Here is a 25899-nt window from a genome sequence, read left to right on the forward strand (position 1 = left end):
TTCAAGAGCAGTTTCAATGGAGTGGTAGGAACAAAAGTTTGGATAATGTCAGCAGATGGAAATTTTTTTATTTTCCGGTTTTGAATATTGTACTATTAAGTGTTTAATCTTAATAAAGTAAAGGTGAAAAAAGAATGGGAAGAGAGAAATTAAAAAGAGTAAGTGCCAGTATCTCAAGGAGTTTTACTGCAAAGGAGAGCAAAGAAATAGCTGATAAGGGAAGTAGGGAACAGAAGAGGTTTTGGGGGTTCTTCTTGAGCTGGGGAAATATGTTTAAATGTCATTAAGAATCTTTAGTGGATGGCAAAAGATGTAAGTGAAGGGGGAAAATTACTGGATGAGTGTTCTAAGGTCATGATAACAGGATCTGGCTTGTAAGGCAGAAGATGGCTTTAGATACGTACATGAAAGTTCTGGAAACAGGCAAGAACACAAAGAATAGATGCTAGTAGGTGAATAGGTATGGTGGTAAATGTTCTCTTTGTTCCTGTTACTTTTATTTCCTATTGTTTTCGGTAAAATAGAAAGTGAGCTCCTCAGTGGAGAGTGAGGATGGCGGGGGATATGTTGGGGGTTTGAAAAGACAGGAGAAGGTGTGAAATACAGGCAAGAGCATAATGGACTTGGGACATTGAGTATGACAGCCTGGCAGATGAAGGATTCACATGAGATTCATGGTCACGAATTTAAGATGAGAGGCCAGTCAGCATGGTTGCATGTTTTTCTTCCACAAAGTTCCACTGTAATTGTGTAAAGGCAGAGTACATAGGGAGTTAGATTTAGCCAGGATTAGAGTTTAGTTGAGAAGTATGACCAAAGAAGAAAGGAGAACGGTAGTCGAAGTATAAAAGAGTGATGCTATCAAGGTTATGTGTGAGGAATTGATTATTTTGATTGATCATGGAATTTATATTGATAAGAAAGAATGGGGCCATCGTAGCACTCACTGAGCTACCAGCCTCTGTGATCTTGGGGTCTCACTCGACTCTATAAGCCAGCCTACAGAGGTAGAGTAAACTTTCCCGCCTTCTTAAACCATTCAAGGTCTTCTGGTTTGCTCAGTCTAACTAGACCATGCTTAAATCCCCAGACTCTCTCCTAACCCTGTTCAAGCAAGCAAGGTGTGCTTTGCTGCTTGTTCCTTTGTCTTAGCAAAAAAAAAAAAAAAAAAAAGAATAAAGTGTTCTACTCAGTAGAAGATAGTTCTGTCCTTGGGGTTCTCTGTGAAATTGGAACTCATGTAGGCCTTTGAAAGAAATATGCCAATATATGGCACATTATATGAGATAGATAGATATATGTATCTCATATATAACGTAAGAGAAAAATTAGTTCATTATACAAATAAGAAGACACTGTTGCATGGAAGCAAATCAAAGCTATTCTGGAATTTTTTTAAATTAGTGTTTCACGTGTAAAAATAGGTATCTAAAGCAGGAAACTTATGCTTCTTCTCTTTGAACATGACCAGAGTTTACATATATAAAACTGTTAGCAGATAAGAGTTTTCAAGACAAATATATATATAAAATGAGTATTATGAAGAAATGTTGTATGAAGATTATAAATTGCTTAAGGAAGGAAGAAAAAAAATTTGCATTTAAATTGACAGATAAAACCAACACATCCAAAAGATTTTCACAAAGGAAGTCACCCTTGGTCAGTTTTAATAAACAGAGCATTACTAATGAATGAAGACACTTAAAGACATGAAAGAAAAGATTATTATTGTTTCATCATCAATTATACCAGAATTAGCACTCAAGAGCAGAAATTTGTGTATTTTGACATCAAATCTGGGAAGCGCTCTCTGTGATACATAAGAGACCTAGGTGGACCACACATACATCTAAGATAGCAATGACAAATGACCTTGCCCTTTTATGTAGACGGCCTCAAGAGATTGAAAATAGGAAATAGGATAGCTCAGAGCAGTTATATGCAAAGTAATTGGCTAGAGGAAGAACAAGACAGCTTCTGGATCGAAGACTATACTGGAATTTAATTTATGTTAAAATTAAACATAAAGCCAAGGAAAGAATGCATAATAGAAAAGCATTGGTCAATCTTGGACACACACTTCACCCCACCCCAGTTAAAGAAGTGTCCTTCATACAAAGATAGGCCCTTCCTATTCAGGTGAAGCAATGTATGTTAAACATCATACTTGAGTTGCAAGACTGTCACTAGGGTAGAAATGGTGGCAGGGAATTAATACCAGTGAATGAGAGATACTTCAAGTTCAATCATTACTGTATCTGTTATTTATGATTAGTGCATCAAACTAATTATAGTCTGATGTTATTCAATTTTCTGATGTTGATTCCTTATTTTATGCACATCCAATAATCTAATTTATTGTAAAGCTGACATTTATTGAATACTTACAAGTTACCAGACACTATACACCAGTAAACTTTATATATATTATCTCCTTTCAGCCTCACACGAACCTGTGAGATAGGTACCTTTGTTATCTCCCTTGTACACAGAGGCACAAAGTAAGTAGTTTGCCTAATGGGGGAACTGGGATTCAGATATAAGCAGTCTGCCTCAAGATTATCTGGAACAAATATGCTGTGCTATCTTGGTTTTTCATGTAGATCTGCATTATAGGAAGAGAGTACATTGATCACCAATTCTTTAATTATTTTTTGTCCTGTCATAGTGATTTATTAATGATGATAATAAAGTGACTTCTAGTGATGGTTTAGCAAAGAGCCAAATCCTGGTATGGGCAGCCTAACAATGGTACTAGTCAGTAAGATTTTTGTGATTACCTTCTGATCGCCCTTGGCCAATGTTTCCCAGTTATCTTTTGGCTGCATCAGTGAGAGGGTTTTGCATAGTTATAGTCCTGGTGCTAATCTCCTACTAGATATTCTAAATTAAATGGTCTGGGATGGAGCTTGAGAGTCAATTCTTTAAAAATTCAAATTAATGATTATGATGCCTATTTAAATTTTAGAGTCCCTGCTTTAGATGATGCAGTGGCTGTTTCTCTATTAATTTGTCCAACAACCTAGTTCAAATCTAAGAAATGGTAAAAGTAAGGAATTCACTTAGAAAACATTAGGAAAAAGTTTAATGATGTTTGTGATGGGGTAAATGTAAAGGGCCAGGTGTGTGGTTAATCTCAGCACTTTGAGAGGCTGAGGCAGGAGAATCGCTTTAATGTGGGAGTTTGAGACCAGCCTGAGCAACATGGTGAGATCCCATCTCTACAAAAATTTTTTTAAAATTAGCTGGGCATGGTGGCCAATATGGTTTGGCTCTATCTCCACCCAAATCTCAAATTGAATTGTAACTCCCACAATTCCCACATGGTGGAAGGAATCCAGTGGGAGGTAATTGAATCATGGGGCAGGTCTTTCTCATGCTGTTCTTGCAATAGTGAATAAGTCTCACAAGATCTGGTGGCTTTAAAAAGAGGAGTTTCTGGATGGGTGCAGTGGCTCACACCTGCAATCTCAGCACTTTGGGAGGCCAAGGCAGGCAGATCACAAGATCAGGAGTTCGAGACCAACCTAGCCAATATGGTGAAACCCATCTCTACTAAAAATACAAAAATTAGCCAGGCGTTGGTAGCACATGCCTGTAGTCCCACGGGAGGCTGAGGTGGGAGAATCGCTTGAACATGGGAGGTGGAGGTTGTAGTGAGGCAAGATCATACCACTGAAATCTAGCCTGGGTGACAGAGCAAGACTCCATCTCAAAAAAAAAAGAAAAGAGGAGTTCCCTTGCATAAACTCTCCTTTTGCCTGCTGCCATCCATGTAAGATGTGACTTGCTCCTTTAAGTCCATTAAATCTTTTTCTTTTGTAAATTTCCCAGTCTCAAGTATGTCTTTATCAGCAGCATGAAAACGGATTAATACAGTGGCCCATGCCTGTAGTCCTGACTACTCAGGAAGCTGAGGCAGGAGGATCACTTGAGCCAAGGAGTCTGAGGCTGCAGTGAACCATGATCATGCCACTGCACTCCAGCCTGGGTGACCAGAGTTAGACTCTGTCTCAAACAAATCAATAATAAATAATAAATATGATATCAATTTTTGATTTTGATGCCAGGGACCAAATGTTATTAATTCTAAGATACATTGCATAGTGGTTTGGATTTTAGGCCTGGAGCTGCACAGCCTGGGGATGGATACCATCTCTGCTGCACAGTTGGGCAGATGCAAGCAGCCTACTCAGGCTCTCCAGCACTACATTCCTCACTTGCCAAGGAGGATGGTAACTGTTCATACGATAATTCATAAAAAGTCCTGAGCCCAAGCCTGATATTTGGTTAGTGCTCAGTAAATGTTAGCTAAGTGGTTACTTGTTTTCCCACCTGAGGATGTCTTTGGTAAGCTTAACTCCCTTCCTGACCCAGGTGTTTCTTACGGCTATAGAATCTGTCTGTGGAGTGGCTGCTGAGAATGAAGACTTGACTTCATCTGCATACATAGTTTTAACCTTAGACTAGCGGTTGAGCAGTTAGAGAGTCTGGCATTAAATCTTTAAGGTATTTTTTAAATGTGCTGTACTGCTAGTATGGACTTCAAATTATAAACTAAGAATTAGAGGTGAGTTTTATAGTATTGAGACATTTTTTCAGCATCTAAGGGAAACCAAATCCTCACTTTACTTTTTCCAGCTTCTAGCTTCTAGCCTGGATTTCCTCAGGTTCTAATTTATACAAGGTTGTGCTTTATTTAACAGTTTTTAAAAGCCATGTGGGAGATATATCTTCTAGAGATTTTTTTAAAGGAACAAATAAGCTACTGAAAAGGGCTATATACAGTTTAAAAGGAGATCTAATTGTACAACTACACATGTTTAAGGCTCCTAAAATAAGAGATAAGACATTCTTTTTCTATATATTGTAGATCTGTGTAAATAAAGTGTGAAGTAAATGTATCACATACACATACATTGGTTAAGAAAATGGATGCAAATACTGGTTTTAATCACTTACTGGCTTCATAATTTTAGATAACTTGCTCAAATTCTCTATTCAATTTTTTATGTATAAGAGGCTTAATAATGCCATCTAATTAATAGAGATGGAGTGAGGATTAGATTACTAAATTGTATTGATTAAATATATGTTGATTAGGGCATACATGGACATAATATGTTAAATACATGTGCATATTTAGGATAAGGGCTGGTACATAAACCCATTGTTAACTATGATAACGATAATGATAGCTACCACCAAATCATCCAAATGAAAAAGAAAGCAAGTCAAAATATTACATTGTTCAGCATCTTAAAGTTGTCTTTTACTAAAACTATCTGAAAAAAAAAGTCAGGAAAAACAGTTTTTGGTATTAGCCACTGAAAAAATGTTTTAAAAAATTCACATCAGAGCTGGGCACGGTGACTCAATGCCTGTAATCCCAGCAATTTGGGAGGCCAAGGTGGGCGGATCACTTGAGGCCAGGAGTTTGAGACTAGCCTGGCCAACATGGCGAAACCCCATCTCTACTGAAAATACAAATAATTAGCCTGGCATGGTGGTAGGCACCTGTAATCCCAGCTACCAGAGAGGCTGAGGCAGGAGAATCACTTGAACCCAGAGGATGGAGGTTGCAGTGAGCTGAGATCATACCACTGTACTCCAGCCTGGGCAACAGAGTGATATTCTGTCTCAGACAGACAAACAATTCACATCAGAAAACCTGGATTTAGGTCTTTGTGGTGCCATTTGCCAGAGCAGGCAGGTGACTGGGCCTATTGAAACCTTTTTCACCAGCAAAAGTGGAATAAGATACTGTATCTCAGTTGTTGGTGTGAAAAGAAATTCCACTCTTGATAGGAGGGGTTCTGTCTCCATCTAGAATAGTACCCTTCAGTAGAGATAAAATGTGAGCCATGTGTATAATTTAAAATTTTCTAGTAGCCACATTAAAAAAGAAACAATTGAAATTAATTTTAATAATATATTTAAGCCAATATATCTAAAATATTGCCATTTCAACATGTAATTACTATAAAAATTATTGAGATTACCTTTTCATGTTATATCTGAAATCTAGTGTATATTTTATACTTTACATTACATCTCACCTTAAACTAGCCACATTTCAAATGTTTAGTGGCCACATGTGGCTAGTGGCTACTGTATTGGGCAGTCCAGATCTAGAATATAGATTACTATTCGCTACCAGTGTTTTTGGGTACTAGTACTGCTTTCACCATAAGCAATTAGCATAACTTTACTCTTAATGTGAGCACCTTTGGATGCTTGAGCCCTACAACTCTTTCATGAGCAGCCTAGCTTAGTAGAGCTTCTGAAAGGATAGGATTCTATCCTTAGCCTTTTGGCTGATCCAGGTGAGGACTTGTTCTGGACATGTCACATGCTGCTTTATTTGGTCAAGCCTAGTAGACAACCAGGAATTGCCAAACCATTGAGTACAGTAAACCTTTTGAACCACAGGGATCAGAGCTCCATGTCAGGATCAGCCTTTTAAAATCCCTCCACTCTTGTTTCTTATCTGGGTTTTGTTTGGTTTTTGTTTTTGTCTCTTTCCCAAATTTCAGAAACTTATCTAGAATCCCTGAGAAAAGAGCAAATACCAGCAGTCTTCTGAAGGAATTCAGCTTGTCTGTCTGCTACTTCAACTTAGCATAACAAGGCAGTCCTCTCTTCCCAAAGATTATTTTGACTTGAGAGGACATTTAGAAACCCTTTTGGGGACATGAAATTTGGGAAGAAGGGGAAGTATTCAATTGTACATAATAGCCCTGGGGCTAAACATTTTATATCTAAGCTTTTTTTATTTTAAGGTTTTCTGATACCATCTCTTACTCCCATTTTGTGAGAATTGTCATGAAGGCAGTGTTAGCCTAGGAGCTGTGTGTAATGGTAAAAAGAGGTAGAACGTATGGGATTCAGATACATTCATCCAACAAAAAACTGCCCAAATGTCACCAACTTACAGGTAGCTAAGGGGTCCTATCCTGATCACTTTGTTTAAAATAGCTGCCAGCTCTCAGCACCCTGTCTCTACCTTATTTTTTTTTTGGAGGCGGGGAGTGGGGGCAGGTAAAAATATTACTTATCACTAACAAACCTAATCTCATGTGTAAGAATCCTAGTGTTTACTTTTGACCAAACATTTAGGTAAACTTTTAGATAGTGTAGATCTTGAGGAGTGAGAAAGAAGTAGCTTGAAATGCAGCTGTGAAAGGGGAGTATTAGAGCCAGTCTATACCATGTGAAAACTTCAGGTTATACAGGGTAATAGAATGGAGGAGCGGTATTAGGGTGAGTAATTGAATTAATATTTTATATTTCAGGTGTTGTAAATATGTCTAAGGTTTTGCGGCAAAACAATTGGCATAATAAGTAGGAGAAGCACTTGTGAAAGATGAGAGATTTAAAGCCAGAGAGATTAGTAGTATTTGTAGAAAATGTGGGCTGTATAGTCTTGTGACTCCAAACCCACAAGTCATATTTCCATTGTCTCTGTTTAGAATCTTTATTTGAAATTTTATTTACCTCTGTCAGTTTTTCAGTCATTCTTCCAATTTACCTCTCATGCCTTTGTCCCAGCTTGATACCATTGTTGATACTTTGTGCTCCATGGAATTACAGTACCTGTGAGTGGAAACTCATTACATCCTGCCTAGGCCAGCAAGTTCATTATAACTCCCAGTTTGTCCCTGGAGCACCCTGCCAATAAAAGTAATGCGAACAGGTTGAAAACTCTCAAGCTATATTAAGAGTTATTTATGCTGCTTTTAAATAAATGTTTTATCAAAGGGAATAAATGCAGACTTAACTTTTTACCTTTTTCTGTCCTTCTTTAAATGAGAAAAACCTATTTTATGTAAATGCGCCAACTTTTTTAGTCTAATATGATGATGAGTAGTATTTGGTGTGTGAACGTGTTTAAGAAAAACAATAAGCAAAATAGTGTATGATTTTTATTTGTGGCAGTAGACTTTTATTTCAGTTGTGTTTTATTACACTGTTATAAGGTTTTTGAAGTTTAATTAAATAATGATATTCTACTTGTAGTAGGTATTTTAAGTTCTGTTTCTAATTATACTTAGTTTAACATTAAATGAAAGTGCTTGTGATGCATTTTAACCTAATGTTTTCTTTCCTGTTAGTCTGTAAGACTTGTATTGTTCAGCACTTTGAAGATAGTAATGATTGCCCAAGGTGTGGCAACCAAGTTCATGAGACAAATCCATTAGAAATGTTGAGGTAAGGATATATATTTTACAGTTCATCTAATTTACATAAGTTGAATGAGCTCTTAATTTTTATTATATGTCACAATATTTCATGTCTTGACTCAGTTAATATAGGTCTTGTGATTTTTATTTTATTTTATTAAGAAGTATTAAAAATAAGGTTTTACATCTTAAATATTTAAGAAATACATTTCCAAATTAAAAGTATAACTTTCTCGTTGGCTGTAAGAGTGACTTTAGGTTACAAGTATTTTCAGTATTTTAATAGTCTGTATTATGTTGAGCTGCACAGTAGTAGAAAGATGGAGAACTCAGAGAAAAACCAATATTAAGACTATTGATTTTTTAATTTACCATTTACTCAAAAAATAGTATATAAACATTTATGTAAAACTTAAAGTTTTTTTAAGACGACCATTTACTTTACCCCTCAACTTAAAAGCAGTATAATCATATATTTTTAAAGCTGGAAGTAGTCTATGAGATTCTAATCCAAATCCCTTTATTGAAATCTGGAGAAGTGATATGACTTAACCTAAGGTTTCACAGAGTACCTCAAATGTCACTTTCTAGCTACAGGCCGTGTGTCCTCACTACTAGTCCCATTTTCATCCCATTGTTTCCCATCCGCTATAGCTCTAACGCAGATCACCTGTGTGATCTTTAAGAAGCTACACATCTAAAGATAGAGCTAATCAGTCTCTGGAAACTTTCATAATTCTCTTATCTATGTGATGTTTGCCGTCATTCTATAAATCTGGATTTGCAAGTCTTACATTTCAAACTTTTGTTTTTCAATTTTAATGCCTGTTTGGGATGATTTATCTACAGGTAAATGTCTAGCCCTGTGGTTTTCCAAGTGCGATCCCCAAACCATTAGTATCATGTTAGAAATGACAGTTCTCAGACCACACATCAGATCTGCTAAATCAGAAACTTGGGGATTGGAGCTCACTTAGTTTAGCAAGCTCTCTAGGTGATGCTAATATATGCCAACATTTGGGAACCACTGGTCAACTCTGGTCTGTAATTCTGAGCAAGCCTTCTTCTAGTTGGATTTATATCAGTACCTCTCAACCAGGGGTGATTTTGCCCCAGGATACATTTAGCAACATCTGGAGACATTTTTGGTTGTCGGATCTGGATGGGTGCTCCTGGCATCTAGTAGGTAGGGGCTAGGGATGCTACTAAGCATCCTACAATGCACAGGATAGGCCCCACACAGCAAAATTTATCCAGCCTAAAACATCAGTAGTACTGCAGTAAGGAAACTGACTTCAGTAATTCGGAGAATAAAGCAAACATTTTCTCTCAAATAATATTTTTTCTTAATTTTAAAATAGAAAACTGTTATCCAGTTGTAATGAAAAATTATTACCAACTGTTAATAAAAACTAATTTATTTTTTATTAAAATAAAAAACTTAATAAAAATAGTTAATAATAATTACCTTCTCTGTTCTTAAAGGACCACATTACAAGGCATTTTATCTTAATCTTTTGGTTCTGGCCAAAGATACCCGAAGGAATCCAGACACTGTTTAATCAAATCTGATCTGTTGGCTAAAGTATAACATCATATATTTTTAACTTTTTATTTAGAAATAATTTCAAACTTAGAAATAATCCCCCAAATAAAAGTAGTACAAGAACTACTTGCATTCTGTTCACTCAGATTAGCCTCTTATTAACAGTTTGTATCATTTGTTTTGTCATGAGCATATGTGTACTGCATGCTTTATTTTTTCTAAACTATTTGAGGGTAAGTTACATGTATCATGGCCCCTTACTCTTAAATACTTTGGTGTATATTTCCTAAGAATAAGGCTATTATATCACATAACCACAGTATGATTGCATTGGTATAATACTTTAACCTAACTTCCATATTCCAGTTTTCTCAAATTATCTAAAGATATCCTTTATAGAAACTGTTTTCCTCCTAAAATTCAACTGAAATTACTGCAAAGGAATTATTTTAAAGACATAAACTCAGAGATAATAAGAACAAGATACTCTGTATCTTCGGCACCTAGGATAGCTCCTGAAACATGATAGGTTCTCAGTAAACACTTTTTAAAGGATAAGCAGAAATGGTAGAAGACGGCCGGGCGCGGTGGCTCAAGCCTGTAATCCCAGCACTTTGGGAGGTTGAGGCGGGTGGATCACGAGGTTGAGAGATCGAGACCATCCTGGTCAACATAGTGAAACCCCGTCTCTACTAAAAATACAAAAAATTAGCTGGGCATGGTGGCTCGTGCCTGTAATCCCAGCTACTCAGGAGGCTGAGGCAGGAGAATTGCCTGAATCCAGGAGGCGGAGGTTGCGGTGAGCCGAGATGGCGCAATTGCACTCCAGCCTGGGTAACAAGAGCGAAACTCCGTCTCAAAAAAAAAAAAAAGAAAGAAAGAAAGAAATGGTAGAAGAGATGTCAGCAGAAACTGAAAGCTAGAAAGCAAACTGGTGGTGGTGATAGTTGAACAGACCTCAGAGGCCTGAGTATACCAGGGAACTAAGGAGGTAGGGAGGTAGTAGGGAGGGGAAGATCTTTACCAAAGTTTCCTACAGTAGGCTCCTCCTTTGTAGCCAAAACTAGGTCACATAACACCCACTAGGTAAAGTCGTGTGGTGGGTTTTGAAATGCTTTAACAAATCATGAATTATCCTAGAGGTTGCCCACATTGCAGCCAGAACATAATTGGATTTTGTTAGCAAGCAGTAAGGGGAATTTAGGCTCCTTCGTTAGGTGCCTAAATTGCCTGTGGCACATGTAGCAAAAAATTTCCCTTCTGTGTACTTTTTCTTAGTAAGCTTTTGGGAAGCTTGAGCATAAACCAAGAAAGAATAAAGGAATCTAACATAGCAGAGAGGTAAAGGGATATGACAGTTGTGCAAGTTGTGCAGCAGGCCCGGGAAACAAGCAGTCTGTATTTGTACTGTTCAGTATGGTAGCAATTAGCCACATGTAGTTGTTAAGCACTTTCAATGTTGCTAGTGCAACTGAGGAATGGAATTTCTAATTTAATTTCAATTAAAACCAGAAGCAGTGTAAATATTTTCCCACTAAAGATAACTTGATTCTTCAATAAATAAAAATTACTAAATGTATTATTAAATATATTTTCATATGTAACAAAACACTAAAGTTAGTTTTACATAAAAAGTGTAAAGTAACTGATGTTAATGTGCCTACTAAAAATTTTAAATTACATATTTGACTCACATTATATTTCTATTGGACATCACTGATATAGACAGTAGAAGGAAGTTGGAGGAATATGCCCCTCCATGAGGGGAATCATTCATTCAGCAAATATTTACTGGTTGCCTGCCATGTCCAGACATTATTCTAGGTGATTGAGGTCCATTCACAGACAAAATAGGTAAGGATCTTTGCCCTTGTAGATTTAATATTTTTGTAGTGACAGACATTCGATAAACCATATAATAAGTAACTTATACGGTATGTTAGAAAGTGAAAATTACAAAGGGAAGAAAGAGAGAAGTGTGGGGTGAGGAGGTCAGGAGTGTCAAGGGAGCAGCAGATTGCAGTTTTAAATAAGATGTTGAGGATCGGCTTCAATGGGAGAGTGAGATTTAAGCAAAGACTTGGAGACTATGTGAGGTTAACCATCGATAGGTCTGGGAAAGCATGTCTATTCCAGGTAAAGGGAGCAGCCAGTGCAAAGCGCCTGAGTCAGGAGTGTATATATGCCTTGTTGGACGACCAGCAAGGAGACCTGGGTGTCTGGGGAACAATGAGTGAGAGACAGAATACTGGGTAACAAGGGCAGAGAGATCATGAGATTCCAGATCATAAAGGGCCATGTAGGCCACTATAAACATTTCATCTTTTACTCTGAATGAAATGGAGAGCCTATGCAGGATTTTGGTTGGAGGATTGATCCGTTACGAACATTTTGATGACTGTATTGAGAATACCCTTGCATATAGCAAGGCAAGGGTAGAAGCAGGGAGAACAGTTAGAAAGTAATTGCAGTGACCCTGGTGAGAAGTAGTAGCTGAAGAGGGAACAAGAAATGCTCATATTCTGAATATATTTCTAAAGTAGATTCAGCAAGATTTGCTGATGGAATGGATATAGGATAAAGAAAAGAGTTGAACATGACTTTAAGATTTCTGACCTGAGCAACTGGAAGAATGGAGTTGCCATTAACTGAGTTGGGAAGATTAATAATAGAGCATGGAAGGGGTAGATCAGGACTTTGATTGTGGACATGTTGAGTTATCAATCATTTCAGAGAAGAGAGAAAGTTGGCAAGTGTATATATGGGTCTGGAACTCAAAGGGAGAGGTCTGGGATAGAGATAAACATTTGGTAGTCTTTAGCATATAGAAGATTTTTCAAGCTGTGAGGCAGGATGTGATCACTTCAGGGAGTAAGTACAGAGAGGAATGAGTAAAGGACCAAGGACCGAGCCCTGGAGAACTCCAGCATTAAGTGTTCAGAGACAGGAGGAGCCAACAGAAGAAACTGAGAACGTGCAACCAGTGAGGTAGAGGAAAATCCAGGAGTGTGTAGTGCCCTAGAAGTCAAGTGAACACAGTATGTATGTCAAAGAAGACGGAGTGATCCATCTGTGTCATTTGTTGTTTATGGGTACAAACAAGGTGAAAACTGAGACTTGATAGTTAGATTAAGCAATGTGGAGGTCATCAACTTTGAAAAGAGCACTTGCAAGTTCTCTTCTCAACTCTAAAGGAGCTGTGAGCCCAAAAACCTAATTGGATTGTTTTAAGAGAGGGAAGTGGGGAGAGGAATTAGCAACAGTGAGTATAGACAACTCTTTCAAGGAGTTTTGCTACAAATGGGAGCAAAGAAATTGGGGACGGTGGTGGGTTACTGTCAAGTGCAGCCAAGAAGTTTCTTTTTTTTTGTTTTGATAAGGCAGAAAGAATGCCATATTTGAAGGGAATGATCCAGTAGAAAGCAGAGAGTTAATAATATAGGAGAGTAGGGAATGGAATCTAACAGCATAAGAGGAGACACTGGTTTTCAATAGGAGCACTGACAAAAAAAAATTGTAGCAACAAGCAGGCAGACAGAGAAGAGAGTACATGATGCAGATGCTATAGGTAGGTATGGTGGCCAGGGCCTATGGAAGTTTGTTTTTCCTTGCTTTGACATGTTTCATTGAGAGGAAAGTGTTTATCAGCCAAAATTAAGGATAGAGAAAAGGGATTTGGAGGGTTGGGGAGGGGAAAAAGCGTGTTGTCAAGGAGAGTGAGAGAATCAATACACTTGGGAGTATAGTATGATTCCTGGAAAACTTAAAGGCATATTTGGGTTGTAGTTTGGAATTTGAAGTGGACCAGTGCAGAGTTGAAGGAAAGTTGTATTTAACTCAAGTTGTACCAAATAATTTTGTGCAAGTAAGATAGAGACAAGGGTACATGTAAGGAAATGATTTAATGACTGACCGTAGAACAGATTAGTCCTAAGTTGGGTTGAGAGGACAGAAAGGACATCAAAGTGGTAAGTAATGTTTCAGAGGAAACAGAAATAAAACTAAGTTGATTCCTGATCTGTTTGTACATAGTAAGAAGTACTATTTTTTATGTACTCCTACTATTAAATAGTCTGGGAAAACTTTACAAGTGACTTCATCTTGAAGAATAAGATAGCATTGGTTTGGTCGGAGAGTATAAAGAGTATTTGAGCCAGGATGTAAAAAATGAGGGAGAAAAAATGAATTGAAAAAGACAAGGAATTCTTGGGATAATTGAATAAGTCATTTGGCTAGAGAGGAGAGACAGTGAGTGAATAGTACCAGTGATGGTATTTAGGTGGGACTCAAGTTGTGTAAATACATGAAGCCAGGTAGTAGGGAAAAATTAGTTCTTGAGAGGTAACTAACACAATCAGATTAGTACTTTAGGAAGATTCATTATGAGCATATCTCTGCTCTGCTCAAAGTAGGATGGTAATTGAAGGAATGGAAGAAATGATGGAGGAATAGATGGGACAGATGTGGTTTGGTAAGTAAATTTGTAAATGAAGGGAAAGAGAAAAGTTAAGATTCTTCTCATATTTTGAGCCAATTTGGGAGAATTATGGTATTACTTAAAAATTTAATTTAAAAAATGTGAGACAGTGGGTGGGGTACTTAATATTTTATTGGAGAAGGATAGATGAGACAATCTTGACACAGATGAATAAAAGGAGGTACTTGAAATATTTAGCATTCTTTGGAAATATGGAACTTGAACTCAGCAGAGAGATGTTACATATAGGCAGGTAGATAGACACATGGATGGATCTCTGCCTATATGTTAGTTTTGAAGCCACCAAAGCAGATGAACTCCCCAAGGAAGACAGAACTTTGAAAAGGTCAGAGTGCAGAGTACAAAGCAAGGGAGAATATCAGATTTTAAAGTAGCTGGGAAAAAGAAAAATATTTAGTAACAAAGAAAGAACAGACTTGGAAATTTTAAAAATGAAAACAAAGGAAATTTTCAGGGAAGCAGGCAGTGTCAGACAACACTGTCAAACTGCTGCAGAGAAATACAGAAGAAATACAAACTTAAACAAGAATTTTTAAGTTTAAATTTTAATTCTAAAACTTTTAAACCTATTCAGTATGGAAGTTATGGATTATTTGCAAAGTTCAGTAGAGTAAAAGAAGCAAAACAGAGTAGGGGACAGAAATAATGTAGGTTTTACTTTCATATTTTTTTCCAGTTAGAAGAAAAGATTGAGGAACAGAATAATAGTTTGCAAATACAGTGAGTTAATAAAGGTTTTCAGTCTTTTTTTAGATACAAGAAACTTCTGTGTGTTTGTAGTCTTGTAGAAGAGTAATGCTGTTGAGCAGGATGAAGGAGATGGGATGGGAAGAGGGTGTTGTGGGGGCAAGAGAATGGGATTAAAGACAAAAAGCCATGAAAAAGATGAATTATATAGCAGGAAAGAAAATAAGAAAAATGTCAAGATAAATATTTGAAGTTTTCATTGCAGAAGGTAGAATGATAAAGTGGTCTACATTTCTCAGAAGAGTGAAATGGAGATTATTTCCTTTATGGGAAAGAGCCAGAGCTGTGATAGAAAATTTGAGAATGGCCATATCAGCTGTTGCTGCATAACAGCAACTCCTAAACTGATGCTTGAAAAAGCAAGCATTTATTATTCCTCCTGGTTCCCTGGGTTAGCTGGGTGGTTCTTCTGGTCTTGGCTGGTCTCACTCATGCAAATGGCAGTTTGCTGTGCATTGGGTAATCTGCTGTGCTGATTTTGGGGGATGGGCTGTTTGTGGACTAGTCTAAAATGGCCTCAGCGGGGCAGCTTGATCTCTTCTACATGGTCTCTCATCCTCCAGCCTTGTTCTCATGCTATCAGGATTCTGTGAAAGAGAGAGAAATAGAAACAAAAGCATGTGATGCCTGTTGAGGCTTAGGCTTAGAACTAAGCACAGTCACTTGTGCCATATTCTGCTGGCCTCAACAAGTTTTTAAGGCCAGCCTGTATTTCCAAGTCAGGGAAATAGACTTTCCTCCTTAGTCAAGAGGGGAATTTCAAAGTCATGCTCAAGAGTGTGGATATAGAGAGAGCTGGGGACTGCATTTTTGTGATCAGTCTACTACTGGGGAAGGCTGGAAATAGGTGTGTTCCCTGGACAGAAGAGTGTGGTATAGTAGATGTGCTAAAATTGTATATGTTCTGTATTTTGCAATACATATAAGATATACATCTCAGACTATGTGTCAGATTTTGGTGTCTTCATTGTTAGTATATTCTTTCTCTCCCCTTTCGAAGGTTGGACAATACATTAGAGGAAATTATATTTAAGCTGGTCCCTGGACTACGAGAACGTAAGTGGCTCTTTGGGTTCTTGCAGACTTTTGTGTTTTATGAAATCAACATTTCTATTACAGATTTCATGACTTTTCTTTTTATATTCTCTTTCATGTAAATTAGAAGAACTTGAGCGTGAATCTGAATTTTGGAAGAAAAATAAGCCTCAAGAAAATGGACAAGGTGACTTTTTCTTATGTCTGTTTCTGAAAGCATCTCTTAAATTGGTCAGTTTTTCATAGCTTAGGTGAACTAATAGCTCTCTTCAGGCTCACATTTTTCCTGCACAAAATTTCTGCTCCCTTTTATTTACATTATGAACCTTTTTCTCTATAGGAGATTTTATATAAATGAATGTAAATCTGAAGTCACTTTAGTAGAAGATAATTGGAAACAGAGGAAATTGGACTTTGGGAAGAGAAAAGGGAGATAAAAGAGAAAATTGGCTAGATGTTTATAGTAGTAATTTCTAGGGAGCTAAAGGAAGCTGAAGTAAGAAATAGCCACAGCTTGCAACTAAACAGTGAAGAGTTTTTTTCGTTTTATTTCTTTTGTATGTTTGTCTCTATAGGAGAGGGAACTGAGATGTGGCTGAGAGCCAGATCAGGAGATTTTACTATGCTCTAATATTCTGGAATGAAGTTTTTATAAGTAGAGCTCAGGTGATCCAAACCTATGTGTCATGGAAATTTAGAAAGTATTTATGGATGCTTATGGGAATTTTCCCCATCACCTATGCTGCATGTCCAGATTTCTCCTCTAGGTTCCAAGAGACTCAGCAATTAGTAATTTTTAATAATTGCAGCAAAGGGCAAACATTACTGAGCAGATAAAAGCCTATTAGTATACATATATATGTATAAAATCCACACAAAGGGATATATGAAATTATAAGAAAGTAGTATCATTCCTATCTTTTTGAATATGAGATTTAATTTGAGATATCCTAAATACCATTTAAGGTTATTCAAGAATATGTGTGTGTTCTTATGGGGTCACTTGTTAGTTCAGCCTCCCAATCTTGGTTTTCCCGTAAGATCATAGGATTGCCAATTATACATGACGAAGGTAGATGAGAAAATGCCATCTCTCTCTTTTAATCTTTAAAATGAAGATTATCATTTTATTAGTTCAACTGAACTGTGCAAAGCTGTTTTCTTAGAGAAGGGGAAGTTTGAGAATAGCTTTGATGACTAGAGTAAGGTAGCAAGAGACTATTTTTAATCTATAACAACAACAACAACAAAAAGGCAAAGAAGCTAAGCCTGACCAAAAAAATGCCTTAACTAGGTCTTGTTTTACCCAAATGTACACTGCAATTAGACAACGATAAGCAATTGTGGTAGTGCTGTAATAAAAATACAGATAAGATGAGGCTAATTAAATATTTCAGTTTTTGATGATCTGTTCAAGAGGACAGGAGCCTGGGAGATTGTCCTCAAAAATTATGTGATAGGTTTACTCTATTAATCTACATATCACAGATTGACTTGTGAAGGGCTGTAGCCTACTTTGTGAATTTTATCTCCCTTTCCCTATTGTTTCTCCCTTTTTAAAGTATTTATGGTACTTGGTCTTTAGCTTGAGTGGAGAATTTGGATTTTTTGTTGGAGCTGGGAGTTTGGTTCATAGAAGGCAACTCCTGTGTATGTGCCTTCTCTATAAATAAACAGAAGAAAACATGCAGGAAAAAAAACCACCTTCCTGCTTTATGGTACACCTGTAATGCTTTTACTATAGGTATCCAAGGGGATTTAGCCTGTCACTTTGCAGGAAGGCTTTTCTACAATGTAATGTTTGGCTGGCCAATTTTTTCAGGTTTTAGCTTAGAGGTATTTCATCTGGAAATCATCCCTGAACCTCTGCTTCACTCCCAAAGTTTGAGTTTACTCTCTCTTTTATATGTGCCTGCATAGTCCATTTTACTTCTCCCATCCTATATTTGTCTGGTTTCTTTTTTGTTTTTGTCTTTTTTATTTACCTTTATTTCATCCCATATGCTGACCACTGTGAGAGTGAGGATGATAGCTGTAGATTCAGTATTGTTCCCTCAGGCCTTGTATGATGTGTATCCAACATAAAGTTAAAGCTACTCAACAGATGCATGATAAATATAGCTGTAATATTTATAGGGTACAGGTAATAGGTGAAATACATTTGTATATAATACAAAGTATGCCATTCTGATTTCTTTGAGTTGTAACATACATTATAGCTATATACATGATGCAAAGCTAATTCATTATACTTGTTTTTTTCAGTAACTGATTTTATATCTAGTAATTTGAAATTTTGAGAACTTAATTTTATAATTTGAAGTATTTGGTTTTAATTTGAATATATACTTTTGTATATAAACTTGAGTATAATTTATATGTACACATATAAATAACTTGGAAGTATTTTTTATATCCTGTTTATTTTCTAACGTAGTCTAATCACTAATTGTAATCATTTTTTTGGCTAAATACAGCTAGCCCTGAATCTTTCATTTGAATGTCCCAGTGAGCCTAGAAATCTTAAACTAAGTTAATAAGTCTCCAATTAAAAAAAAAAAAATTTCCATTGTTGAGTTGGTTAGAACATTTCAAAGATACTGCGTTCTTCTTCAAAAGCTGTTAGGAAATTTAAGTTGATTTTTCTTTTGATAATGTATTATTATTGCTTAACTTTAAAATCAATTTTGATTTATAGCTGTTAATTTTGTTTAAATTATACAGATGTTACTTCAAAAGCTGACAAACCGAAAGTAGATGAAGAAGGTGATGAAAATCAAGATTATCACAGAAGTGACCCACAAATTGCTATCTGTCTAGATTGTTTACGAAATAATGGACAATCGGGGGACAATGTAGTAAAGGTAAGTGAACAAGACTGTGGTATTTTTATGATCAGTTTATAATAAACCCTTGGTAATTTGTTGACAAATTTTCTAATGCTTCAAAATGTTTGCTTTCAAAGTTTTAATTAACGTAATTAAATAAAATGTCGTTCTTTGACAATCCTATGTTTACATATTGTTACAATTCCCGCAACTGAACCGTCCTGGGTCAATGCCACCATCTAGTGGCTAATGCGCAGAATCACACCTCTCTTTCTCCACCTCCTTTTATACCTTTGTTGGGAGTTCATATGCACAGTTCCTGTTTTTTAAGCATGGTGACAAACTTAGAGAATTTCATGTCACCAGTAATTCTAGCCCTTTTATTAATTATCTTCTCATTTCATCCTTTATTTCTCTATTTGTATTTGCAACTCAACAAGATTTTCATGTCAGGGCTAATGTATTTTGTGAATAATTTAATCAATTAGTTTTGAAGTAAAATTGGAGGTTGTAAAATGCCTCTGAACTTTTAAATTCCTTGAAGGCTGTCTCACCTCCTACCATCCCACTTTCAAGTAGGGCCTTGTGTCTGTTCTTCTCTTCTTTATGCAAAGAACTTTTAAGTCCTAATTTCTAACTCTGCTATCTTTCTCAAGCTGAAGTATTATATCTTTAAGTATTTTTAAATAGACCAGTTGAGAATTTCACCAACACCAGAAACTTGACTTGTCTAAAGGCAAATTCATTATACTTCCATCTAACTTTAAACATGCCGTTTCAGTTATGACTACTGTCTTTTAGTCAGTCAAATAAGCTCAAAAGCTTGGCGTCATCTTTGACCTGTTACTCTTTTCTTTGAACCAGTTACTAAGTCCTGCAAAATTCCCCCCAGTTTAGTGCTGCTCACCCTTATATCTAGATTTTTTAAAGTAGTGATTAAGTGTTTTCTGTACCCTTAATTTTTCTTTCGTTATCCAGGGCTAGGGCCATTTGCCTGAGTGTATGTAAGACTCAGGGTGAGGGCCATGACCAATCTCAGGGTCAGATGGTAAGTATTTTAGGCTCTGTAGGCCATATGGTCTCTGTTGCAGTTTACTCAACTTATTCATTATAGCACTAAAGCAGCACAGTAAATGAGTGGGCATGGTTGTGTTTCAATAAAACATTATTTATAGAAATTGATGGCCAGCCAGATTTGGCCTGAGGACATGGCCATTGAATAGGCCTGAAGTTTACCACCTTTTGGCCTGTGCAATTAAGTCATAACTCCTTATATTAGCATTCAATGCCCTTCACTAACAAGCACCTCTCTTAGTAACCCATTAGTAAATTCTCCTTTCAACACAAGTGATTATTCCTTTATGTATGTGTTCATTCTCTTTCTCTCTCCTCCCCTCTCTCCCGCCCATCTGTGTGTGTGTGTGTGTGTGTGTGTGTGTGTGTGTGTGTGTGTTGGAAACCATATTATCTGATAAAAGATCTGTATCTAGAATACATAAAAGCTTGTATTATGAATATTTAAGACCTCTAAAACTTTGAACAAACCTTCCTTTGTTATTTCCTCTTCCACCATCCTGTGCTTCTGTCAAGACCCAGAGATTTTTGTTCTTTGTGATGCTTTTCCCAACCTAGTGAATCCCTTCTCTGAAATTCTGTAGTACTTATATTTATCCCTCAATTAGGGATTGGTTTGTTATCTATTAAGGATGCACTTAAGAGTTCTAGGCACTATCTTATTTTATGTGTGAATTGTCCTTGATACTAGATTGTAAATCCCTTAGTGGCAGAAACACAATGTTTGTATTGCTTTATAGCCTTCTCTGCCATCTCATTCCTCTGCATTAGGGTGTGATTCTCAAATGTGGTGGGGCAGTAGTTGCATGCATAATTTATACAGAATACCTAACTGCTTTTGTAATACAGAAGTCAAAGTCAAGAGTAGGATGTCAATAAAAAGAGTATACTAAGTATCTCTGAAAATTCACTTTTCCATAAGTATGAAAATACTGGCAAAAATGTTGGGTATCAGCCTTTTTAGAGATCTAATATTAACCAAAGGCTTAAAATGCCTATAGAGCATTTTATCAATAAGATTACTAATTCTTACTATAAAGGGTGAGCTTTGTGGCATTTTAACTTGCTTTAGTTCCACCCCCCACTCAAACTCTGCAGTAGCCTTGAAAATAACAGCCTGCTTTCCCATTGCAGCCTCTCAGGCACCAAAGGAAAGGAACAGAAGTAGAGCTCTTTTAAAGCCTCATTGCCAAAGAATGGTCATTATTTGACCTGTCTGGTTGTTTCCTAGAAGACCCCACTTACAAGCTTGTCAGTATTTGATTTGACTTGGAACTTGCCTCCATAGAAAAAGCCTTCTTTTTGGGTGGGGGAAAGGGAAAAATTATTTGTTGAAAATAATTACAGACAAATGTTTTAACTTTATAGCTGCCTGAGTTATAGATAACATTTGGACCAAACAAGAGACTAACCAAAAAGCTTAAAAGGGAAAGCTGTGAAGTGGTATGTCCCTAGGAGCTTCAAAAATCTCTGACATATTCCTTGAAATCTAGAGGGCCACATACATACACAGGGTTGTATTCATATTTGGGAAAGACCTGAGAAGGCCCTAAGCTCTCACCTCTGCCTGACCTTGAGGCACTCTGCACAAGCAGGAAGTGAAGACTAAGGCAGAGTTGTCAACACCTTGGTTGAATGTTGGAGGTATGCCCCCAAACACACACCCAGATCCTTGGCAAAGACTGAGCAACTTAATGACTCCAGATGTGTAAAGAAATATCTGTCTGTTCAATCATTAGCTGACCTCTAGGCAGAAACTTTCATGGCTACCTGTGGTAAAGAAGACAGACTTTATGAAATTAGTTTAGGACTGAAGAGCAGGCAGGAATCTGATTTCCAGCACTGCAACATTATATCATTTAAAATGTCTAGTCGTAACATTATATCATTTAAAATATGATAGATACTAAAAAATACAGTGGTCTATCATATTATGGGGGGATTAATTCCAGGACCCTTCAGGGATAACAAAATCTGTGTATCCCGTGTCCCTTATGTAAGATGATGTCATATTGGCATGTAACCTATGCATAGCCTGCTATATACTTTAAATCATCTCTAGATTACTTGTAATACCTAGTGCAATGTAAATACTATGTAAATAGTTGTTAAACTGCATTATTTTTATTGCTATATTGTTTTTTAAAAAATTTTTGATCAGTGGTTGGTTGAATTCACAAATGTAGGACTTCAGTTACAGAGAGCTGATTTTATGACCTATACACAGGAAGAGAAGCAGTCAATAGAAACTGTCCCTGAGGAAGCCCAGACATTGCACTTATTAGGCATAAATTTGAAATCATCTATTTAAATATGTACAAAGAACTAAAACCATGGTCTGATCACCTATATGAAAATACAAGAATTATATCACCAAATATAGGATATTAATTTTTTTTTAATATTCTGGAGTTGTATAGCAACTGAAATGAACATTTTATGGGTGAGGCTCACAGCACACTTGAGCCAAAGAAAAAGAACCTATAAAATTGAAGTTTAATGAATTGAGATTATTCAGTCTGAGAAATGGAAAGAAAATAGAATGAAGAAAAATGAGCAGGTCCTTAGAGACCTGTAGACACCATCAAGCTTACCAGCATACCCATAATGGAAGTTCCAGAAACAGAGGAAATGGAGAAAAAAGGACAGAAAGTGTATTTGAAGAAATAATGGCCCCCAAAAAACAACTGAATTTGATAAAAAATATTAAACATCTGAGAAGCTTAACAAACTCCACATATGATAAATTCAAAGAAATTCATACTAGGAACATCATAATCAAATTATTAAAAGACAAAGATAGAATCTTGAAAGCAATATAAAGGTGATTCACACACAACGGACCCCCAGTAGGGTTAGTAGCCAGTTTCTCACCAAAAGCTGTGGAGGCTAGAAGGCAATAGGATAATATATGCAGAGTGCTCAAAGAAAACGGGCAACTAGTAAATCTACATTCATCAAAAATCTATAGCCTTCCAAGAGGAAGGGGAAATTAATATATTCCCATGACCTTGGATTTAGCAGTGGATTCTTTTTTTTTTTTAATTGCATTTTAGGTTTTGGGGTACATGTGAAGAACATGCAAGATTGTTGCATAGGTACACACATGGCAGTGTGGTTTGCTGCCTTCCGTCCCCTCGCCTGTATCTGTCATTTCTCCCCATGCTATCTCTTCCCACCTCCCCACCCCCCCGTCCCTCCCCCATTTCCCCCCAACGGACCCCAGTGTGTAGTGCTCCCCTCCCTGTGTCCATGTGTTCTCATTGTTCAACACCCACCTATGAGTGAGAATATACGGTGTTTGATTTTCTGCTCTTGTGTCAGTTTGCTGAGAATGATGGTTTCCAGGTTCATCCATGTCCCTGCAAAGGACGTGAACTCATCGTTTTTGATGGCTGCGTAATATTCCATGGTGTGTATGTACCACATTTTCCCTATCCAGTCTATCATCGTTGGGCATTTGGGTTGGTTCCAGGTCTTTGCTATTGTACACAGTGCTGCAATGAACATTCGTGTGCACGTGTCCTTGTAGTAGAATGATTTATAATCCTTTGGATATATACCCAGTAATGGGATTGCTGGGTCAAATGGGATTTCTATTTTTAGGTCCTTGAGGAATCTCTACACTGTCTTCCACAATGGTTGAATTAATTTACATTCCCACCAACAGTGTAAAAGTGTTCCTATTTCTCCACATTCTCTCCAGCATCTGTTGTTTCCAGATTTTTTAATGATCGCCATTCTAACTGGTGTGAGATGGTATCTCAATGTAGTTTTGATTTGCATTTCTCTGATGACCAGTGATGATGAGCATTTTTTCACATGTTTGTTGGCCTCCTGTATGTCTTCTTTTGTAAAGTATCTGTTCATATCCTTTGCCCATTTTTGAATGGGCTTGTTTGTTTTTTTCTTGTAGATCTGCTTTAGTTCTTTGTAAATTCTGGATATCAGCCCCTTGTCAGATGGGTAGACTGCAAAAATTTTTTCCCATTCTGTTGGTTGCCGATTCACTCTACTGACTGTTTCTTTTGCCGTGCAGAAGCTGTGGAGTTTGATTAGGTCCCATTTGTCTATTTTGGCTTTTGTTCCCATTGCTTTTGGCATTTTGGTCATGAAGTCCTTGCCTACACCTATGTCCTGAATGGTTTTGCCTAGATTTTCTTCTAGTGTTTTTATGGTGTTAGGTCTGATGTTTAAGTCTTTAATCCATCTGGAGTTAGTTTTGGTGTAAGGTGTCAGGAAGGGGTCCTGTTTCTGCTTTCTGCACATGGCTAGCCAGTTTTCCCAACACCATTTATTAAACAGGGAGTCCTTTCCCCATTGCTTGTTTTTGTCAGGTTTGTCGAAGATCAGATGGTTGTGGGTATGTTCTATTTCCTCTGAGGCCTCTGTTCTGTTCCATTGGTCTATATCTCTGTTTTGGTACCAGTACCATGCTGTTTTGATTACTGTAGCCTTGTAGTATAGTTTGAAGTCCAGTAGTGTGATGCCTCCTGCTTTGTTCTTTTTGCTTAGAATTAACTTGGCTATGCAGGCTCTCTTTTGGTTCCGTATGAAGTTTAAGGTGTTTTTTTCCAGTTCTGTGAAGAAGGTCATTGGTAGCTTGATGGGAATAGCGTTGAATCTGTAAATTACTTTGGGCAGTATGGCCATTTTCACAATGTTGATTCTTCCTAACCATGAACATGGAATGTTTCTCCATCTGTTTGTATCCTCTCTTATTTCATTGAGCAATGGCTTGTAGTTCTCCTTGAAGAGGTCCTTTACGTTTCTTGTTAGTTGTATTCCTAGGTATTTTATTCTCTTTGTAGCAATTGTGAATGGCAGTTCGTTCTTGATTTGACTCTGTTGAAGTCTATTACTGGTGTATAGGAATGCTTGTGATTTTTGCACGTTGATTTTGTATCCTGAGACTTCGCTGAAGTTGTTTATCAGAGTCAGGAGATTTTGGGCTGAGATGATGGGGTCTTCCAGATATACAATCATGTCATCTGCAAATAGAGACAATTTGATTTCCTCCTTTCCAATTTGGATACCCTTTATTTCTTTTTCTTGCCTGATTGCTCTGGCTAGAACTTCCAGTACTATATTGAATAGGAGTGGTGAGAGATTGTCTAGTGCCAGATTTCAAAGGGAATGCTTCCAGTTTTTGCCCATTCAGTATGATATTGGCTGTTGGTTTGTCGTAAATAGCTTTTATTGTTTTGAGATACGTTCCGTCAATACCTAGTTTGTTGAGGGTTTTTAGCATAAAGGGTTGTTGAATTTTGTCAAAAGCCTTCTCTGCATCAATTGAGATAATCATGTGGTTTTTGTCTTTGGTTCTGTTTATGTGGTGAATTACGTTTATGGACTTGCGTATGTTGAACCAGCCTTGCATCCCTGGGATGAATCCTACTTGATCATGGTGGATGAGCTTTTTGATATAGCAGTGGATTCTTAGAAATGACACCAAAAGCATAAGCAGCAAAAGGAAAAAAAAAAAAAAAAAAAAACAAACAGGTAAATTGGACTTCATTAAAATGTAAAACTCTTGTATATCAAAGGACATTTAAGAAAGTGAAAAAACTTATAGAATGGGAAAAATATGTGCAAATAATGTCTGATAAGCCTTTAATATACAGATATATGAAGAACTCTTATAAATCAATAAAAAGATTACCCAATTTGAAAAAAAAATGGCTAAAGATTTGAATACACATTCCTCTAAAGAAGTTATAAAAATGACCAATAAGCACAGGAAAAGTTGCTAAACATCACTAGTCATTAGGGCTCTGCAAATCAAAACCACAATGAGATATCATTTCATACCTACTAGGATGGCCAGATTTTTTTTAAGGAAAATAATAAATGTTAGAGAATGTGGACAAATTGAAATACATTCCTAGTGGGAAGGTGAAAGTGCAGCTACTGTGGAAAACAGTTTAGCAGTTTCTCGAACAGTTGACATGGTGATTCCACTTCTAAGTATATGATCATACACAGTAG

At 36.9% G+C, this 25899-nt stretch overlaps 1 protein-coding gene across 4 annotated transcripts in view; it reads left to right on the forward strand.

Annotated features, from left to right (window-relative positions):
* The window catches only part of PCGF5 (polycomb group ring finger 5), a 121985-nt gene that overhangs the window by 66535 nt on the left and 29551 nt on the right, over positions 1 to 25899 (forward strand). For all 4 annotated transcript variants that reach the window (XM_039465222.2, XM_074382568.1, XM_074382567.1 and 1 more), the window contains 4 exons: positions 8115 to 8211; positions 15975 to 16030; positions 16137 to 16196; positions 18734 to 18873. In XM_039465222.2, coding sequence (XP_039321156.1) covers positions 8115 to 8211; positions 15975 to 16030; positions 16137 to 16196; positions 18734 to 18873 — 353 coding nt within the window. The remainder of the gene's footprint in view (positions 1 to 8114; positions 8212 to 15974; positions 16031 to 16136; positions 16197 to 18733; positions 18874 to 25899) is intronic.

The sequence above is a fragment of the Saimiri boliviensis genome, chromosome 12 (assembly GCF_048565385.1).
Source record: "Saimiri boliviensis isolate mSaiBol1 chromosome 12, mSaiBol1.pri, whole genome shotgun sequence".
In the NCBI taxonomy this organism is placed as follows: Eukaryota; Metazoa; Chordata; class Mammalia; order Primates; family Cebidae; genus Saimiri; species Saimiri boliviensis.